This window comes from Xenopus laevis, chromosome 1L (assembly GCF_017654675.1).
Source record: "Xenopus laevis strain J_2021 chromosome 1L, Xenopus_laevis_v10.1, whole genome shotgun sequence".
Taxonomy (NCBI): Eukaryota; Metazoa; Chordata; class Amphibia; order Anura; family Pipidae; genus Xenopus; species Xenopus laevis.
The window spans coordinates 10,034,559-10,055,643 of record NC_054371.1 but is presented as its reverse complement, the minus strand read 5'-3'; the positions used below and the strand labels follow the sequence as shown (position 1 = coordinate 10,055,643).

General features: G+C 43.7%; 2 protein-coding genes across 3 annotated transcripts in view; one reads left to right on the top strand and one right to left on the bottom strand.

The window, feature by feature from the left end:
• The window catches only part of alms1.L (ALMS1, centrosome and basal body associated protein L homeolog), a 40,422-nt gene extending 26,093 nt beyond the window's left edge, over positions 1–14,329 (top strand). For both annotated transcript variants that reach the window (XM_018227646.2, XM_018227656.2), the window contains 12 exons: positions 323–453; positions 5,434–6,739; positions 7,558–7,674; positions 7,804–7,974; positions 8,347–9,497; positions 9,890–9,998; positions 10,436–10,621; positions 11,268–11,518; positions 11,888–12,065; positions 12,977–13,040; positions 13,299–13,398; positions 13,977–14,329. In XM_018227646.2, the coding sequence (XP_018083135.1) occupies positions 323–453; positions 5,434–6,739; positions 7,558–7,674; positions 7,804–7,974; positions 8,347–9,497; positions 9,890–9,998; positions 10,436–10,621; positions 11,268–11,518; positions 11,888–12,065; positions 12,977–13,040; positions 13,299–13,398; positions 13,977–14,021 (3,809 nt within the window). In that variant the 3' untranslated portion in view covers positions 14,022–14,329. The remainder of the gene's footprint in view (positions 1–322; positions 454–5,433; positions 6,740–7,557; positions 7,675–7,803; positions 7,975–8,346; positions 9,498–9,889; positions 9,999–10,435; positions 10,622–11,267; positions 11,519–11,887; positions 12,066–12,976; positions 13,041–13,298; positions 13,399–13,976) is intronic.
• A 629-nt stretch (positions 14,330–14,958) lies between these two features.
• MGC108497.L (uncharacterized protein mgc108497 L homeolog) lies at positions 14,959–19,347 on the bottom strand (the record flags this gene model as incomplete). Its single annotated transcript, NM_001114784.1, is given in 5 exon segments — positions 14,959–15,398; positions 15,484–15,658; positions 15,892–16,744; positions 17,266–17,361; positions 19,260–19,347. Coding segments are annotated over 5 exon segments (1,347 nt in total). The 3' UTR covers positions 14,959–15,182.
• Positions 19,348–21,085: the final 1,738 nt, after the last annotated feature.

Below are 21,085 nucleotides of genomic sequence, written 5' to 3'. Positions count from 1 at the left end.
AATATAGTTCCCTTGTGATACACGGCTTTTATCTTATTTTTATTGATTAAAGCACTAGCCCAGCATGAATCTAGTATTTCTGTACTTTTGTTTCTTTGCTGCTCTTCCCCATAATCCCCATAATCGTGTGTGGGATGAGGCTGACCAGGGAATATAAAAAAATATCATAATAACTACATTCTGTCTTGCAAAACCCTATTCAGGTGGCCATTTTCAACTGGTGTTGGGCCACAATGTTAGGGAAGGATTCAGAAAATGACTGGCCTTTTGGATTATGTGCATTTCATGTGTCCTTATCAGAATGTTTCTCTTATGTCCAAAGCTTCTGTGCAGTTGAAACTGGCCAATCGTTCCTCCATTGCGGAGACAATTCTGAATGAGGAGGACAGGAGGCGTATAGAAGAGATCAAGAGAGAGTTAATGGAGGGGGCAAAGGAATCGCAGCTGGGGCAGGTGAGTGTTGATAATCCTTCAAGATTTGTTCCTCTGTTACCATATTGGGATGGGAATGTTGTCTTTGATATTGATTGTTGTAACTGGAACAGTGTTTATATTGGAGAACCTTCTACCTTGGTCTCCTGATGTTCCAGCAGGCAGTGGGCTACCATATTCTTAGGGTAATAAAAGAATTATTTCCATGTGCTCCCTAAAGCTAGCCATACAAAAATTTGATTATAAAAAATGATTATAGTAACAGAGATCGTCTTAACTATGTTTTTTAGGAAGGGATAAGTATTTCATTTGATTGGGCACAATGATAATTTGTATCGTTTGGCGTTTAGTCAATATGCCATCTTGACCACTTTCAGGCCAGAGCAGGCATCCCTTGTTCCCTTAGTCGAAGTCGTTATGCCGCAATATATTCTGTGGTTGGATTATACCATGGTGCAGCTCGCTGGTAGTGGGTCAATTTGCTCCTATTGATTACACGCACCACCTATATCATTATATGAATTGTATTTCTAGTAGCATATGTGTTTAACCCTGTTACTGACCTGAAATGCTTAGATCTTGTATAAAAGTAATACTGGGTGCTGTAGCTGGAGACCAGTCTTAAAGCAGAACTAAACCCTAAAAATTAATATCGCTAAAAATGTCCTATTTTATATAGTGAACTTATTGCACGAGGCTAAAGTTTCAGCTTGTCAATAGCAGCAATGATCCAGGACTTCAAACTTGTCACAGGGGGTCACCATCTTGGAAAGTGTCTGTGACACTCACATGCTCAGTGGGCTCTGATTGGCTGTTGAGAAGCTAAGCTTAGGGCTCGTCACTAATTATCCAGCAGAAAATGAGCTTCCCTGGCTGTAATATAAGCTGATGCTACAGGTTTGCTGATTATTCAATTCTGATGCTAATTGCACTGGTTTCTGTGCTGCCATGTAGTAATTATTTGTATCCATTCCATCCATTGCTGTGCCCCCCCCAAAGCTGGCCATACATGGGCAGATTAAAGCTTCCGATATTGGCATCTTATCTGCCCGTGTATAGGGAGTCCCTTGCGGTCAAGGAACGCATCCGTTCGATAATAAGGTATTTGTCCTGTTGTCACCCATTGCAATTGTTGTAATACAATCGCTTGGCCCGTTATTGCTCTGCTTTGCTGGGCATATCGGGGAATGATCTGCTTGTTTGTTGACCTTGACAATAGAGTGGAGCTTAGGGCAGAGACACACGCTCAGATTCGGGGAAATTAGCAGCCCGGCGACTAATCTCCCACAAGTGCCTCCCGTTGGCTAGAATGTAAATTGCCCGTGGGATGGTAATCGATTCACTTCGTTATTCCAAAGTCGCCTAAAGTTACGTTTAGAGGCGACTTCGGAAAACGAAGCGTTCCGAGTGCTATCGCCAGGCGACTAAATCTCCCCGAATCTTAGCGTGTGCCCTTACCTTTATAGTGTATGGTCACCTTAAGCCTCTAAATAAGGAAATGTTACTTTGTGTGCTGATCCTGGTAACAGTATTATCATTCCTCCAATACAGTCTGCTGTCAAAGGGCCAAAGAGAGGTGAGTTTACCTTCTGAGCTGTTGGCATGGTGTTGTGCTCAATAAAATTCAGTACAATGGAGTTGACTCTAATGTGATAAACTTTCCTGCCTGGACATGTCACAGGGACCGGCCCTCTTGTACTGGGATAATCTAAGGAATGTGCTCGTTACCAACAATGTCCCTTTTACCCTTCTTATTACACAGTAAGTTGGTGAGAGCCAAGGGCAGCCGTGCGAAGCAACAGGGATTTTATATTAAAATAGGCAAATACCTGGAGCTTTCTGAATTACGGATCTTTCCATAATTTGGATCTTCATACCTTAAATCTACTATTAAATCATATAAACATGAAATAAACCCGATAGGCTGGTTTTGCTTCCAATAAGGATTAATTATATCTTAGTTGGGATCAAGTACAAGCGACTGTTTTATTATTACACAGAAAAAGGAAATCGTTTTTAAACATTCAGATTCTTTCATTATAATGGAGTCTATGGGAGCCGGCATTTCCGTAATTTGTATAACGGGTTTCCGGATAACCAATCCCATACCTGTAATATCTTTTATTGAATCACAATGAGATGCTGCAGAATCTCGCACAGTGTTCCTCATTTATCAGTTAGGGTTTAAATATATGAACAAATAAAATCTGCTCATATTAAACCTAAAAACTGCCCCATTTTATTCTGCATGTATTTGATGTGTTCTTCATCTTCCTTGTGTGTGAAAACAGGTCTAGTCACAAACTAGCATCAGCATTACTGGTTTAAAGCCGGCATCTGATTGGTTGCTATGGGTTACTAGACCGGGGCAAACACTGAGACTTACGTTTTTGATGTTAGACTATAACTCCTTGTACCTCAAGCCTTAAACCTGCTCTGCAATCTCCTTCACTTTACTTCTTGCATGCAGAGCCGTGGTTTTCAGTGATGTGCCCATGTCTGGATTGTTATTTACTTTGCTGAGCACTGGGATGTAGTGAACTGTCATCTTTGTAGGCAGCGTGTGTGTGTGTGTGCAATGAGTGAGTGACAATGGATGTGTATAACCAATCAAGGGCAGTCTTTTATAAGCAGTGGATGTGTATAACCAATCAAGGGCAGTCTTTTATAAGCAGTGGATGTGTATAACCAATCAAGGGCAGTCTTTTATGAGCAGTGGATGTGTATAACCAATCAAGAGCAGTCTTTTATAGGCAGTGGATGTGTATGGGCAGGGCATGTGTGTAGTAATCAATTAAAGAGGTGTTTCACTTTTGAGTTTACTATCAGTATATTATAGAATGGCCAATTCTAAGTATCTTTGCCATTGGTCTTCATTATTTAGTTTTTTAATTATTTGCCTTCTTCTTCTGACCCTTTCCAGCTTTCAAATGGGGGTCACTGACCCCAAATGAAAAACAAATGCTGTGTAAGGCTACAAATGTATTGTTATTGCTACTTTTTATTACTCATCTTTCCAGGCCTCTCCTATTCATATTCCAGTCTCTTATTCAGATCAGTGCGTGGTTGCTTGGGTAATATGGACCCTAGCAACCATATTTTGCAACCAATTGCAAACTGGAGAGCTAATGAATAAAAAGCTAAATAACTCAAAAACCACAAATAATAAAAAATAAAAACCATTTGCAAATTGTCCCAGAATATCACTGTTTACAGCATACTTAAAAGTTAATTTAAAATTGAACAACCACTTTAAGGCAGCCTTTCCTGGGCAGGGGGATGTGTATAACCAATCAAGGGCAGCCTTTCCTGGGCAGGGCAATTTGTATAACCAATCAAGGGCAGTCTTTCCTGGGCAGGGGATTGTGTATAACCAATCAAGGGCAGTCTTTTCTGGGCAGGGCAATGTGTATAACTAATCAAGGGCAGTCTTTCCTGGGCAGTGGGTGTGTATATAACCAATCAAGGGCAGTCTTTCCTGGTTAGGGCAATATGTATAACCAATCAAGGGCAGACTTTCCTGGGCTGGGGAATGTGTATAACTAATCAAGGGCAGTCTTTCCTGGGCAGTGGGTGTGTATATAACCAATCAAGGGCAGTCTTTCCTGGTTAGGGCAATATGTATAACCAATCAAGGGCAGACTTTCCTGGGCTGGGGAATGTGTATAACTAATCAAGGGCAGTCTTTCCTGGGCAGTGGGTGTGTATATAACCAATCAAGGGCAGTCTTTCCTGGTTAGGGCAATATGTATAACCAATCAAGGGCAGACTTTCCTGGGCAGGGGAATGTGTATAACTAATCAAGGGCAGTCTTTCTTGGGCAGTGGGTGTGTATATAACCAATCAAGGGCAGTCTTTCCTGGTTAGGGCAATGTGTATAACCAATCAAGGGCAGCCTTTCCTGGGCAGGGGAATGTGTAAAACCAATCAAGGGCAGCCTTTCCTGGGCAGGGGAATGTGTATAACCAATCAAGGGCAGCCTTTCCTGGGCAGGGGAATGTGTATAACTATTTAAGGGCAGCCTTTCTTGGGCAGTGGGTGTGTATATAACCAATCAAGGGCAGCCTTTCCTGGGCAGGGGAAAGTGTATAACCAATGAATATCAGCCCTAGTGTAAAATCAAGGGCAGAATTTCCTGAGTAGGTGGCGGGTTTGTATAACCAATGAAGAGCAGCCGTTCCTGAGCAGTGGTGTGTAAATAGCCAATCAAGGGCAGCCGTTCCTGTGCTGAGGTGCGTAACCAGTAAAAGTTAGTTGTTTCCATGCTAAGGGTATGGCATTTCAGTAACAATGGGCTATTTCAGGCAGCAGCAGCTTCAGCTACAGAGCAGCACATACTTGGCCTTGGCACTGTGAGCCGGAAGTTTTATTTTTATCCTTATCTTTATTGATTTTTTTTTTTTTTTGCATTCACATATCATGCTGCGGCTTGAAAACCGAGTATTTTTATAGCACCTGAAACCTCCATGAAGCACAAAGCTTCCCTGAAATGCCTGGAGCGACAATAACAAGACAATTGTGCTTCCGTATGAGTCTAAAGATAAACCAGCGGAGACTAAACAGCTATTCAGGCTGCTAAGTACGATGTGCAGGGCTCATTACTGGGGAAACTTTCACACCTTGCCTTGTACTCAGAACCACTCCACAATCATTCAGCTCCTTACACTCTAAATATACCCCCCCCCATATATATATGGGAAATATCCAATTTCTCTAGCTTCCGGTATAGTCCTCATAGGAGATTAAATAAACACACACTCAAAAATGAAGGTGTCTGTGTAATAAGGCGCTAAGTTTGCTCCTGGTCTAGTAACCCATGGCTACAGCAACCAATTAACAATTACTGCTCTGTTTTTTTAAATCAAACCTCTTGCTGTTGGTTGTTAGACTGCAGCAAACGTTATAGTTGTTGTTCCATTGTCCTGGCTAGAAACACTGTACTGACCATTACTGTATTTGCAGTTTTATCCCCATGTGAGTGAATACTGTTTGTACTTGCAGAATGCATTCCATGCTGACGGGATGGCATCTGATCACTGGCTGAAGTCGGAACCTTTTCTTTTACACCTGACTCCATCACCTGACCTCAGTCAGTCCAATCAGAGAACACAGCCTGAAGTGATGGAGGGAGCTCCTGAATCGTTGGCGCCGCTTACAACGCCTGGAACATTGTACAAAGTGAATGGTGAAACCTCTGGGAATGAGGAGTGTCAGCGGTTGGGAGAGCCCTGTGTTCCCCCGCTACTGCAGTTGTCAGATTTGGGTCCCAGAGAAGCGGCTGCTGCACAGAGGGAATTGAGCCAGCAGGGGGCTCCACAGTCAAGTTGGGAATTCTCCAAGCCTGTAACATCCATTACATTTTCCTCACGCAAACGTAGCTCCCCTCTTTCCCTTTCCTCCAGTTCCGAAAGGGGGTATCCCACAGAAATACCCCCCGTTGGGACTGACCCTCAGAAACTGATCCCCAGTGCAGCAGCTAAGTCTCTTTGTGTACCAGACAATTGCACACCTGTGCTGGATGCACAAAATACAGCAGTCCCCCAGCTGCAACATAGACATTATCAACACACTCCTGACTCATCACAATGCGCTCATCATGGACAAAGCACTGATAATGAGAGCAGCCCTGCACTTCCAAGCACTCCAAGACTCCATGATGTTCCTCTGGTTGTTTCCATAGATCAGAGCTCCCATTCAGTCCAAGCGGATGGACAAAGATCAGATACTGAGGGGAATGAAGAGAGAGTCCGTTCCTCTGCAGAGCCGTTTATTTCAGCCGCTTCCAGCCCAGCTAAAAAAGCCATATCTTGTGTTCACGTTCAAATCTCCCCCAAACGGGAGAACTACAAGGAACTGCACTTTGGGCCAAAGCTCCTCACTAGCTCTGCGTGTGTTAATGATTTGGCTAATGACAAGCTCCAGGCAGAGGAACCTGATCTCTCTGCATCATGTGCTACAAACTTGCAAGGGAAGGAGGGGACATTAATTAAACAAGAACATGCTGATGAAGAACTAAAATTCTCTTCCCCACAGTTTCACCCAAAGCCAGGCGGCAGTTGCACTACTCGGCCGATTGCGAGCACCCTCACTACACCAGAGAGTGCAGCACCTGTGCAGTTCAGCCGCATTCCCTTACATGATGCAACAACGCAGATAACCACAGAGAGCCCAGCTAAAACAACCTTCTCTGCAGAGATCTTTATTGACAGTAGAGAGAAGGAGATAATATCCAGGTCTTCGGATGCAACTGCCAGCACGACTCCAGAGAGGCAACCGCCATACTCTGCCCGGCTCTCCCCAGCGACTGGTAAGTGTGGCTCACTGTGCAGTTACAGACATTTCTTGCAATCCACAGACTCTGTAAAATTAAAGGGATACTGTCATGCGAAAAGCATCAGTTATTAGTTATTAGCGCTGCTCCAGCAGAATTCTCTACTGAAATCCATTTCTCGAAAGAGCAAACAGATTTTTTTATATTTAATTTTGAAATCTGACATGGGGCTAGACATATTTTGTTTCCCAACTGCCCCCAGTCATGTGACTCTGCTCTGATAAACTTCAGTCACTCTTTACTGATGTACTGCAAGTTGGAGTGATATCACCCCCCCCCAGCAGCCTAACAGTACAATGGGAAGATAACCAGATAGCAGCTCCCTAACACAAGATAACAACTGCCTGGTAGATCTAAGAACAACACTCAATAGTAAAATCCAGGTCCCACTGAGACACATTCAGTTACATTGAGTAGGAGCAACAACAGCCTGCCAGAAAGCAGTTCCATCCTAAAGTGCTGGCTCTTTCTGAAAGCACATGACCAGGAAAAATGACCTGAGATGCACCTACACACCAATATTACAACTAAAATACACTTTTGGGGTTTGGGAATTAAATTTTATATGGCAGAGTTATTTGCAGTGTAATTTATAAATAAAAACTACATCATAAAAATCACGATAGAATCCCTTTGAACTGTGGACAGTACAGTAGGAGGATACAGATTAGTACTTGCGTGGAACATTCCTTCTCTGTGTTTTACTCTTTACGTTTGTTTTCTGTTCTTTCCCATCATATTGTTCGAATTTAAGGGTTTTGGAATGATCACGCCTTATTTTCTTTTTGCTGTAGATCAACCTTTGCTCGTGCCGTATAGACCTCACGGGAGCCCTGAGTTGTTCTATGTTCCCTATACTGATGGATTATCCAGGATCTCTCCTGTCAGCACCATAGAGAGCTCCCACACAGGTACAACAAGGCTTTTTGCCTGTTATTTAGCTCATGAGACAATATGAAATGAATGTTTAAGCAAGCTTTTTGCGTGCTTCCATACTGTCTGTATTTCTCAAGCAGTGCTCACTTTGTGTTTACCTTTAGGCTCCAATGATGCAGTTTCACCCAAATTTCCAGCGGAAGTGCTGGGCTCAGGCACAGACAGCCTGTCAGATTCAGCAATGGTGCTGCATAGAGAAGGCATCTACAGCAAAGGCTCCAGTCCCAAGCTGGCTTGGAAACAAAGAACAGCATCACATACGGCAAATGCTTTGGGTGAGCAAACCTTCTTACAAAGCTTATATTATTTCTGGGGTCCAGTACCTCTATGTGCCATTAGATCTGTGCATGGTGTGTACCTATAAAATACCAACTATAATTTCTGGCTTTTGCTCAAATTAAGTGTGTCTTGTGTAGGATACAGATACAGTCAGTGGCTACCCAGCATTTAGCTTATCATTCATTGCCCAGAGTACATGGACCTCCATATTGATACTTAACCTGGCTCTGTACCTGGGTAACGACATGGAAGAGACAGGCTGCCCTAATCCTGGGGCCCAGGTTTTATTCCCAACTGTTGAATTAAACATATTGTTGAAACAAATCATTAATTGCTTAGTGCTCCTAACAGCTGCTTATATTTTATAGAGACTTCACCGACAAGGCCGACTATGCGACATGCTCTGGAGCAAGATCCAGAGCATCAGACGGATTCCTTTACTGCTCTTACACAAAGAGACTTGAGTTTTGAACTGAATTCCAGGTTAGATCATCAGAGGGAAAGCCAGACTGAGGAAAATGAATTCTTCAGCTTAAAGCCAGAAATAGATCTCAGCAGAGAACAGCGATATGATATGAACAGTCCAGCTGAAAGTTCTATGCTGAGAAAAGCTAAAAGTATTTCTGCTCCTTTTACCAAGAGTTTTCAGAGTCCAGAAGTCACTGGCCGGAGACCACAGCGTGGGCAGGTCTCTTTATATTCACTGGACGGCAGTTCTGTCACTGATAATGGTGAGCATTCCCTTACTAGAGCCCGCTACATGTCTGTGACCCAAGAGTCTTATGACCATAAACACTTGCACAAATCCCAGCCGAATGTGAATCAGAGCGATGACTCCGAGCAGAGCCTGGATGATCTCTGGGCTCGTTACACAAACAGGAAAAAGCTTGAGCAGTCAGAAACCAAGAGCAATCACGAACTTTCACTGGTGGAGAGGCTGGATCGCCTGGCCAGGCTCATTCACAATTCCTCTTCCCACTCTCTACTCTCGGCAAAGGATGAACCACTTGCTGACCTAGAGCAAAACAAGAACCGTGTGAAAGAGAGAAGCTGGGAGGGCAGTGGCAAAAAAGGAGAAAGATGGTATGACATGAAGCTCTCAGGAACGGACCCCCGTGTAAGGGAAGGATATTCACTGAATGAGATGGAGGATTCGAATTCAGCTGATGAGACGTCTGTAGGCTCAGGCTTCTACCCACTGCTACGAAGCGCCAAATCAGACAGCGCTTCTTACCAAACAGAAACAGCTACACAAACAGGCAGCGAGGTGACTTCACAGACATCAGAATCCAGCTCTGTAGCCACTCTCAACACAGTATCCAGCTCTGTATCTACCATAGACACTGTGCGCCTTATAAACGCCTTTGGTCCTGAGAGAGTCGTTCCATCATCCCGGCTCTCACGCTTGTATAACGCCATCGACCATCAGAAGAGACGCTCGGAAGAAAGCACAGGCAAGCACAGCAGGAATTCTGCCACCAGAACAGACACGGGGGAGCTTCACAGAAACGTATACAAGGTAAAGGCTCCATTGTCTAATATTTGGTATTTTGTATATTCTTTATTTTCAGTTTTGAAATAAACAAGGGAGATACAGAAAACAAAAGGGGAGGGTACTAATAGTCATAAAACATGGTATTGGGATTTATTGGGGTTTCATTATTCTGTAAGAACTTCCCAAGTACAGGTCACTGATGAGACACAGAATATTTATGCTGAAATACTGTATGGGATATCACCTCTCGTACAACCTAAATCTGTTTAAAGAACATTATCTTCCAGTCAATTATGTTTCCTAGCCTTTCAATACCCCCTCTCCACACATGCCCCTGTTATGCTGAACCAGAGCCTTGTTGTTGTCCTGGCAAAATGGTGATTACTCATTATGCTTGCTTTTTTTTTATTATTAAGACCCCAGACTCTGCATCTTCTGTCTCCACCTCTGACAACTCTTGGCAGCCAAGACCAGTCCTCAAAAACAAAAGGAACAACAAATACGTGAACAAAGGTGTCCAGGCAGGTGAGTTCTCTTTCCTCACTACCGTATATACTCGAGTATAAGCCGTCCCGAGTATAAGCCGAGGTACCTAATTTTACCTCCAAAAATTGGGAAAGCTTATTGACTCGAGTATAAGCCTAGGGTGAGAAATGCAGCAGCTTCTGGCAAGTTTCAATCAAAAAATTGAGGGTTTCTGCTCCCATTGGAGGTACTGGCATCTCATTTTTGGATGCCGGCGACCATTCTTGAACGCCGGCGAATAATCTTGGAGACTATTCTTGGACGCTGGCAACTATTCTTAGATGCCGGCGACCGTTTTTGCCTTGACCCAAGTATAAGCCGAGGTAGAGTTTTTCAGAATATTTTGGGGGCTGGAAACTCGGCTTATACTCGAGTATATACGGTAATTCACTTTTATGTGTTTGTGTTTCTGTATGGCTCATTTTCCTTTCCTGCAGGAAATCTGGAAATTGTGACTAGTGCTACAAAGAGAAAGACAAGGGATGTTGGCACAGTTTTTCCATCGCCGAGATGGGATCCCCATGAACCTCGCTCCCAGGGGCACATCGAGAAGGAAGAGCGTTCCTGGGGCAGCAACGTCTTTACTAAGCGGGTTGGGAGCACCAGGCAGGGCACAGCACAAGGTTTGTTATTGACTCAGGATCATCCTAATATGATTATAATATCATGGCTTTACTTTTCATGATAGATTATTGTACAGCCAATATGTCTGCACGCATCTCCCCTTAATGTGTTTTATCTCCACCCATCCTCGTCACTAAGGAGCTTTACTTCTTGCTGGTATAAAAAGTTGCTTGAAGGCAGGCAGCCTTGGGGTTCAATTCCACAGCCAGAAAGAGGAAGACATTCCATATTTATTCAGTTTGCATTCATGTTGCTCTGTAGGTGGAACTGTGTTATTAGTAATATAATTTTAGTAAAACAGTGCCCTCTGGTGGCAGCATAATAAGCAATGGTAGAAGGAAATATAAGAAATCACAATATTGTAGGATATGTCTCTTTATATAGTGCTTCTTGTATTTATTATACTAGGAATCATTCTTACATAAATTTTACACATGGCACAGAAAACTGTACTATTCATCCGCTGTTACATTAACAACCCCCCATAAGATACAGTGCTGCTGTTATATTAACATGGTCTCTGTAATAGAAATATTGACCAAGTTTGTTAGGGCAGAGGATTTGTTGGGTTATTTTTAGTCCTACATTTAATTCTGTAGCCTTTTCTTTGTAAACACGGGGTATTTGATTGCTACTTTCCTGCAGGGCTGAGTTGGTTTGTTCCAGCTGAGAACTTGAAATCTGACCCAAGAAAGGAAAATAGGTCTGACATCAAGAAAGCCCCCAGTGTAAGATGGTACGAGCCTGTGACCGATGCAAAACCCTGGAGGGAACCCCTGCGAGAGAAGAACACGGAGGAACGGTTCCTGAAAAGAGTCGGCGGTCAGCTGAATGGATCCCGCTTGGATCCCCCTGAGAACAAGGCACTAAGGCCATTTGCCAAAGTTACTCTGCAGGTGAGAATTCGCACCGGGAATAACCCAGTCTCTGTTTATTGAGATTCACTGCAGGATGCTGATCTCTCCCCCTGCTGTGTTAATAGCACCAGAATAAATAGGACATGAAATTGTTTATTACAGATGATTTGTGGCTTCCCACATCCTGAGATGATTGCAAAGCAAAGGGAAACCTGGTGTGTTCTGTTACTGATACAGGTTCATTCTGTTTAGCGTTATAGGGAGATGGGGACCCTTTCTCTGGGCTTGGGTATTGTAGTGACATTGGTTAGTCACAACGTGCATTAAGCTCTGCATTCTATACACAGACACGTGCAATGTAAATGACTAACTCATTGATACAGTGCTCACTGCAAATGTCCCATTCAGGAATCTCTGGAGACTCACCGACCCGATTTCATATTCCGCTCCGGAGAGCGGGTGAAGCGCTTGCACCTTCTTTCGGAGGAGCGCAAACTGCAGACGGTGTTCCATAGTGAAAGAGAGAAACTTTTCAACCAACCAGCAAAAGCCGGGGAGTGGGAGACGCAGCAGCAGCAGCTGCAAGGTGAGATTTAGTGTTGGGTCACACATCAACCTCATCCTAATGGGTCATTCGATTTCATAGGAGAAGTCACGGCACATTTGTACAGTGTGTTTCACTAGTGGCCTCTTTATTTCTAAATAACCTATCACCCCAGTTAGTGCCAAGGTAAATAGAGCAGCCCCAGCAAGTCTATCCATATTCCCCTTTCTGACCATGGGAAAGAGAACAGTCCAGGAGCTGAATGTACAGAGATTCCATGCTCTGTAACTTATTCTTCCTGACTTTGAAGAAACGAATACAGCTAATTAGTGCTCTGTACATTAAGTAATGGGCTGGTGTTTGCTTCTTTACAGCTGCCTGTTTTTTTTTCCCTTTGTAAAATACATTCATTGTTCAGGAATAATTATTCTGTGGCATGGGGTCCCAGACAAAATAGGTCTGATAAATTAATGACTTTTCAACTGTTAATGTACTACACCTTTCAGTGTATTGGGGGTACAGCCGCCCCTACTTTGCACCTCCATTCAGCTTTATTTCATGGTTTGTATACAGGAGCTTCTCTTGTGATATTCCTCTTCTCTTTAAATCAACCCATAGGCCTTGTACATGTTATGTTGGTATTGCTACATGGGAACGTCTGTCCCTACTGGTTCAGCAAATGGAAATTCTTCCCCTTGCAAACAGCCATTGTCCCTGTAGGGCAGAATAGAAAAAAATGGCTGCTCCGAGGATCCAGTTGCTGGAATATCTCCCTTTATAGGACCTGTTGATTTTATGGGTGTTGAGGGGCCTTCAATTCTCACCTGCACAGACACTGAATAGATGGCACATTACAAGTTTAGCTTTTTTGGGTTCTTTAGGTTTTGTATGTTTGTATTTGTTTTATTGTTATGTTACACTCTATGGCTGCTCAGTATGAATATTCTCTGTAGACTACAGATTAAACCAGAAAAACCGAATGATCCCTAAGAAGGAAATGGTCCAGCACGCCAAAAGGTCAGCTCATTCCCTAATTACATTTTATTTTTGCCTTTAATTTGCTTACTGCTCTTATCCTCTGTCTCTCTGCTGTCCCACACTTTTTCTCTGCTCAGTGTCCTGCATTGTGTTCAGCCGTAAGAACATCTAAGTATTCATTAAACTCATAAGGACCAAGTGTTAATAATTGTATTATACTGAGCTCTAAAGAGAAGCTATAATGGAGTCCATGCAGTGGGAGAGAGTCTGGTATTTATTCTCTGTGTTTATTCCCAGGATTTATGAGCAGCTCCCAGAAGTGAAGAAAAGGCGAGAGGAAGAGAAGAGGAGACGGGAGTATCAGTCCTATAGGCTGAAGGCTCAGCTCTTCCAGAAGGTTTGTTCTGTGAATCCCTCATGCCTAACTCTGCAGTATTTATTCTCTTTCTTCTTATTGATATCCTACTGCTGCAGCATAGATACAGTACTCTCACTGGTGCCTGGCCTGGCACCCAGCATTAGAATGCTCATGGGATAGATATCATACCCTCACTGGGTTCCTGGCCTGGCACCCAGCATTAACATGCTCATGGGATAGATATCATATCCTCACTGGGTACTAGGCCTGGCACCCAGCATTAGAATGCTCATGGGATAGATATCATATCCTCACTGGGTACTAGGCCTGGCACCCAGCATTAGAATGCTCATGGGATAGATATCATATCCTCACTGGGTACTAGGCCTGGCACCCAGCATTAGAATGCTCATGGGATAGATATCATACCCTCACTGGGTACTAGGCCTGGCACCCAGCATTAACATGCTCATGGGATAGATATCATACCCTCACTGGGTACTAGGCCTGGCACCCAGCATTAACATGCCCGCACTCCTCTATACTAATAATTTCACCGCGAGTTTGGTGTAAAGCAGATTGATTGTTGGCACCTTATCCATTTTTTACATTTACAGAAAGTCACAAACCATGTGCTGGGAAGGAAAACCCCCTGGAACTGATGGAAGCACCTGCCTTACAAATGACCTTTGTCTTCCCCTTATGGCCAGTAAAAATCACAAACTCCTCCCACTGTTGTGTTGTCTCTGTTGTGTTTCTCTTGGTTCCTGACATTTTATGGGATGTACTTTCCACCCTGTTTATAATTGTGTTTGTACTCACTTTGTGTGTAAATAGATGTGATAAGCTTTATTTTCTATATATTTATAAGAGGAGAAGTAATTTATTTTTTAGTTTTCTACCTACAGCAACTGAACGCGGCTAATATAATAATATTAATGTAATTTGCTCAATAAATTCTAATGGGTTCTGCCTGTTTTCAGTCATTTTGTCTTACAGTTACACTAGCAACAATCTCATGGCAGCTCACGGGGAGGGAATGATAGACTGTCACTCATGCAGTGGGCGGGACTAGAACACTCTGATGGCAGCTCACAGGGGGAGGGAATGATAGTCTGTCACTCATGAAGTGGGCGAGATTAGAACACTCTAGTGGCAGCTCACAGGGACAGGGAATGAGTCTGTGACTCATGCAGTGGGCGAGACTAAAACACTGATGGCAGCTCACAGGGGAGGAAATGAGTCTGTGACTCATGCAGTGGGCGGGACTAAAACACTAGCAGCTCACGGGAGTGAATGATAGTCTGTGACTCATGCAGCGGGTGGGACTAGAACACTGGTGGCAGGATAACCCAATATAAAACAAAGCCTAGCTCATAAGAAAGGCCCAAACTAATTAATCTCTATAAATTTCCTCTGCCCCAAGTCCCTTTGTATTGCTGCTGCTGCTGCAAACCCCCCAGTATTTGGGGCTGACGACTTGATTGAGACCATGTAGAGCTTGAATGGAGCTCCAGTACCAGACATGCACCCGGTCCAGTAGATGGATTATTATAGGTCTCATTACGGCACAAATCATTTCACTCGTTGAGTCGTTGCAGAAGAACAAAGCATTTATTTATTGTGTATATTGCTTTAGAATGAATAGCGTCAGCGTTATCTGCTGGAAATCAATTGCTCAGACATTATCTGCTCTGACTGCTGCCAGTGTGTATAGCTGCACAGCTTCTACTGGACTGACCCTTTATCCCATCAACAGCATGTGATACGGACACAAAGTTGCGCCCCTGTGGGATCCCCAATTCACCCCAGGACCCTGGAAATCACATGTGGGATCCTCCGTCGTACTCCTCCTGATCCACCATCAGATTATAATAGGTAACACCTTGCCAGGTGCCCTCGATGGTAGCCACGGAGCCACAGTCGCTGATGACTTCTGCGCGATACGGCACCTCTACGGTGGCTTTTTGGACAGAGGCCACAACTTGTAATTGTTTTCCGGCTTTTATTGGGAAGCTTTTGTGCAGGGAGAATGTGATCTGGGAAAAACAGGCACGTGTGGAATTATCAAGCACCTTGAATGTTGACCAATCACGTTTATAGATGTCATTGTTAACCATTTACCTGTCTCTCATTGGTGTCTGTGAAGTTCCAGTTATGTGGGGCTTTGTTATCGATGAATACCTTCTCCCCTCCTGTAGCGATATATGGGATTCCATCTGTAAACCCGGCTTCGCCCCCAAATTCTGCTCCATCGCTGAGCCTAAACGCGCTCTTCTCTTCCATGGTTTGATCCAATCTAACAAAGAAAGAAAGCAGGTTGAACTACACATTACAGCATGTGCACTACTGACACTCATCATGGTTGGCTCATTTGCTGTAGAAAATCATGTAATACTGAGGAAGCACAGTAATAAAGCTAAATGAGAAAAATAGTCATTTTAATGCATAGGTACAACACCAGAGGCACATGGGCTGCCAGGTCTTAATCGTCATTACGGAAGGACACTAAATATCTGGCACGCTACTCACGTGAATGTGCTGTTTAGCTGGTCGCTGCCCTTCCGGTTGTCATAGATTTCTTTCTTCAACAGTTCCGTGGTCTGCACCGTTATTTGCCCTGATTCTGGGAAGAACTGGAAACTCTGGATTTTTTGTATGATATAGCCTCTAGTGAAGGCTAGCAGCCTGTACCTGTTATAGCTGCTGCCCATCCGTTTGGCATTACCCAGATAACTGACACATGGGTTCTGTGGGGCCCTCCCTCTGTATATATACCCATTTCTCTTATTGACGGCCCACAGGTTTCCATCTGGGCTAAAGCCAATGAAGTGGGTAAGGACGCGCCAACCACCTCTCCCAATTGTGGTACTGGAGGCAAGCCATCTGTCATTTGCCCCTGACGGTGGATGTCTCCTAACAAGGCGGTCGTCTCTGGTAACCGCGTACAGAATGCCCCTTGGGCCAAAAAACAGAGCTTCAAAATAGTTCCAGCCACTATTTCCAATTTTTCTAGCAATTCTCCTCCTCCAGGGCTGACACTGATTGGTCGGTGGTGGGCCCCTATATAGCTGCCCGCTATAGGTGACTGCATAGAGAAGCCCATTGGGGTGGAAGAACAAAAATTTGAATCGGTTCCAACCACATCTCCCAATTCGTTTGGAAGATCTAAACCAGTCATGGTTTGCACAAGACCGCATGTTGCCCACGTAGAGTTGTCCTCCTCGGACAGCATAGAGTCTCCTGTTAGGACTGAACCCAATAAGTCTGACCTTGAACAGTTTGCCGAGTTGTCGTGCCCTGCACTGGTAGTTATCCGAGATGGATCTGGGTGGGGCCCCAGCTATGGCAGTGAAATCATTTTTCACTGCAAACAGAATGGTACCTGAAATGCAAACACAGTTTTTAAGTCTGAGCATCAAATCGTGAGCTCCATACTCTTTCCAACTTTATCAGTCTTATCCTGTCCCTCCTCCCTCTGGTCACACTTAATGGATCTCAGGCCTCAGTCCGACTAGGCCCTGCTCTCTCTCTTATCAATAAAACTGAGCAGCACCCTCCTAGAAATACCAGAATCAGTACAGAGAATCAGAGCTCACTGCCTGGGTAAGTACAGCTGGATATTGAATTTCCCAGGGAAAAGTTCCTGTCTGACAATAGGAAAGACAACAGCCCAGATGAAATTAGTATTAAAGGATTTTTGAGGTTTTGTTTAGACAGAATTGGGGGGCATGAGTAGATCCAATGGTGTTTAAAATCAGACTGTAAACAGTATGAACTTGGGTCTGAACCAACCAATATAATAAGAGTTGCAGTCTTTGTCTACTCTCTTATAGCAACTAATGAGCAGTTTGCTGTCACTGGCAGTGCAGATGGGGGGGGAACCCCCAAAGTAACTAGACTCACCGCATGTTTCTGAACGTTGCTCTAGTTCTGCATTGCTAGAACACGAACCCGCAAAGCACAGAGCGAAGAAGAACCCTATGATAACCGGAGCGCTCCCTAGGGGAAAAAATTAAATATTTACTTTTTGTGCCCTTTTAAGTGTTGAAATAACAGGTGTAGGTGGCAGGGGGGTCAGCAGGTATATCAGGGCAAGACAGCTAAAAGCAAGATAAGATGGAGATAATAGGAAAAGAAGGGTGGCAGTAGAGTAAGATGTGACAGGAGGGCAAATTGTAGATTGGAATGAGAAGACAACAGTAGAACAAGATGAATACAGGAAAGGATGGTTAAAGTAAGGTTAAATGAGAAGACAACAGTAGAACAAGATGAATACAGGAAAGGATGGTTAAAGTAAGGTTAAATGAGAAGACAACAGTAGAACAAGATGAATACGGGAAAGGATGATTAAAGTAAGGTTAAATGAGAAGATGACAGTAGAACAAGATGAATACAGGAAAGGATGGTTAAAGTAAGGTTAAATGAGAAGACAACAGTAGAACAAGATGAATACGGGAAAGGATGATTAAAGTAAGGTTAAATGAGAAGATGACAGTAGAACAAGATTACGGGAAAGGGTGGTTAAAGTAAGGTTAAATGAGAAGACAGTAAGACAAGTTAAAGACAAGCATAATAAAAGTAAGGTAAAATGGTGACGGTACAGAAAGATGACAAAAGTAGGGTAAAATTACAACTCGGTGACAAGATGGAGACAAGAGAAGACAGTAAACCAAGGAGAGAGGAGCATACATAGAGACAGTACCTCAAGATGGCAAGTGTGAGGCAAGATTAGAACACTAGCAAGGAGGACACAGTAAGGCAAGTAGGACAAGATGGAAACAGTTATGCAAAATTGTGATGTAGAGAGTAAAGCAAGATGGAGGTAGTAAGACAAGATGAAGAAAGTAGTTTTGAGAGAGTAGCCTGAAGACAGTAAGGCATTATTCACATAAGTTAAAGTTTTAACAGGATGGAAACAATAAGGTAAGATGGAGACAGTAAGCCAAAATAGAGAAAAAAAAGACAGACAGTAGGACAAGATGGAGACAGTAGGGCAAGTTCGAGACAGTTGGTAAGTTGGAAACCGTGGACCCAGTGGTGACAGTAGGATAAGATGATTGTAGTGCAAGATGGTGAGAGTAAGGAAAGGTGGAGACAGTAGGTGAAGATGGAGACAGTAGGACAGGATGGAGAGTAGGGCAATATAGAGACAGTAGTGCAACATGGAGACCATGATTGTAGGACAAAATGGAGACAGTAGGGCAAGATGGCAACAGTAGGGCAAGATTGAGACCATAAGGCAAAGTGGAGACAGCAGAACAGGATCAAGAATGTAGAGAAGACATTAGGACAGGAGAGCTTTGAAGAACACCAGAGAGTCCATCAATACCTACAATCATCTCAGTTGAATGAGGATGTGAGTGCCCTAACAGAGTATATGTGTACATTTAATTTTGAGTGATTGTTTAGTACTCCTTTAGTATAACTGTGTAAATTTGCTACTGCTGTTCTTTTTTTGTGTTATGAATTATTTCTCTTTTCATCTTGAAATGTAGAACAGCTCTTAGCTTACAATCTAAATAAATTGGTCTTGGAAAAACTCCGTAGAAACTCCGCAGAAATTGCTCTGTGCATGAGCACTCAGTAGTATAACGCTATTAATTATCTTTCTATCCATTCGCCTTTCTGTTATTCAGCCTACTGCCTGGTTGATAAGGTAAATGGCACCCTAGAAACCAGATAATGGGTTAAATCTCTGATTTGAGAGAAAGGGTATTAGAAAAACAGTTAAGAACCAATGGTAAATTGGCATGGACAAACATTATCTACATTATGCTGGAAGTTCATTTTAAGGTGAACTTCCCTTTACAATTCTAAGACACATATAATTGTATACCACCACCCCATCCCCCAGGGAACTTAGTTACAGAGCAAAGGCAAATAAGTGATGTCATTACCAGGCATGGTGAAGCGAGCAGCCAATCACCTCAGTCTCCTGTGCTGGGGATTCTTACAGTGATGCTCAGGGGTGACACCTTGACTTCTTCCTTCCACTAAGTACAAAACCCTGTCCTGGGGGGCCTTTTATCTGCTCACACTTTCTCTTTATCTGCTATTCACAGGAAGGGATTGACCAATCTCAGGGCGAGTAACAGTAAAATTGTGTGAGAACCTGAAATTATTGCATTACTACCCCTAAAGTTCCGTTATAATGGCACTTTCCCAGCCACTGAGTGTCCAAGACAATATGGTCTTAAAAGTCCCTCACAGAGGGTTTACCCCAGAGTGAACTTGTCTCCTGAACTTCTCCTTGGGGGGCAACTGGAGGCCAAGTACATGGACCCTATTCACGGGGAACATTATTAAATGTCACAGTATTAAACTTTGATTTGTACAGGGCCCCAGGAATGTACATTGTGTGGCTCTCTGGATTCAAACCCCAAATGTGAGTCTAGACCTTTACCTTAGCAGCTCCTGCCTCCCCTGGGATGAAGATTGCTATTGTCCTGCCTGGAAGGTAAGAGATCAGGGGAGCAGTGTATGGGCTCCAAAACCCTTGTAATTACAATTTGGTCTGTGCCCCCCTGGTGGCCTTCACATTGTAGGGTCTGGTGCCTTAATAAGGCCAATAGAGTCCAACAGACTTGGGGGAAGGAGGAAAGTAATAATCAGACCAAATTTACTCCAGATGTCATCATAACCCATTGCAACCAGTCAGATGTTTCTCTTCAAACAGTAGACCAGGGAACGCTGCCTGCTGAATGGTTGCTATAGGTTACTAGACACGGAACAAACTTTCCCTAATGGGGCTGCTTCTCCAATCTTGTGCCCCTGCAAAGCAATGCAATGTTAAAATATCCAGGAGACCCAGATAACAAAGACTGTAAAGCCCCTGGAATTATAAAGTGCAGTATTAGCAATTCTGGGAAAGGGCAAATTTTGGACATCATATACATGTATCACTTCTATAGCAGCTCTTGCTGAGCATTGGGTGTTGCAGGTATTAGAGGGCTAAAAAGAAGATGAACCGGCACTGTGGACTCCATGCAAGCGGGACAAGCCCTGACGAAGGGGCACGACCCCGAAATGTTACTTTGAATAAACGAGCAGGGCTTATCCCGCTTGCATGGAGTCCAGAGTACTGGTTCATCTTTTTATCACTAATAATTGAGGGTGCTGATCCCTGAGACTGCACACCGGACCAACTCAAGTTCGAGAGACCAGGGTTCCTTGAGTTTCCGGTATTAGAGGGCCCCAGGTTAGGCAACATTGAAATAGTACCAATATCTTCCCTATCGTCTCAGTCTCTCCTACTGTCACAAGTCATGCTTTGTCATCTTTCCATACAGTTAATATCTTGCCCAACTTTCACCTCCTTGTCCTACTGCCATTATCTTTTCTTATTGTCTCCATCTTCCCTACTGTGTGCATCTCACCATACTGTCACCATTGTCTCCACTGCCTTCATCTTGCCCTACTGTATCTACTTTTTTCATATTGTCCCTGTCATGCCCTAATACCTTTATCTACCCATGCTGCCCCAATCTTGCCCTAATACCTCTACCTATACTGTCCCCATCTTGCCATATTACCCTTACCTACCCATACTGTCCCAGACTTGCCCTATATCTACCCATACTGTCCCTGTCTTGCCCTAATACCGCTATCTACCTATACTGTCCCCGTTGCCCTACTGACATCTACCCATACTGTGCCCAGGTTGACTGACTCTCTACACATACTACCGCCATCTAGTCCTAATACCTCAATCTACCCCTACTGT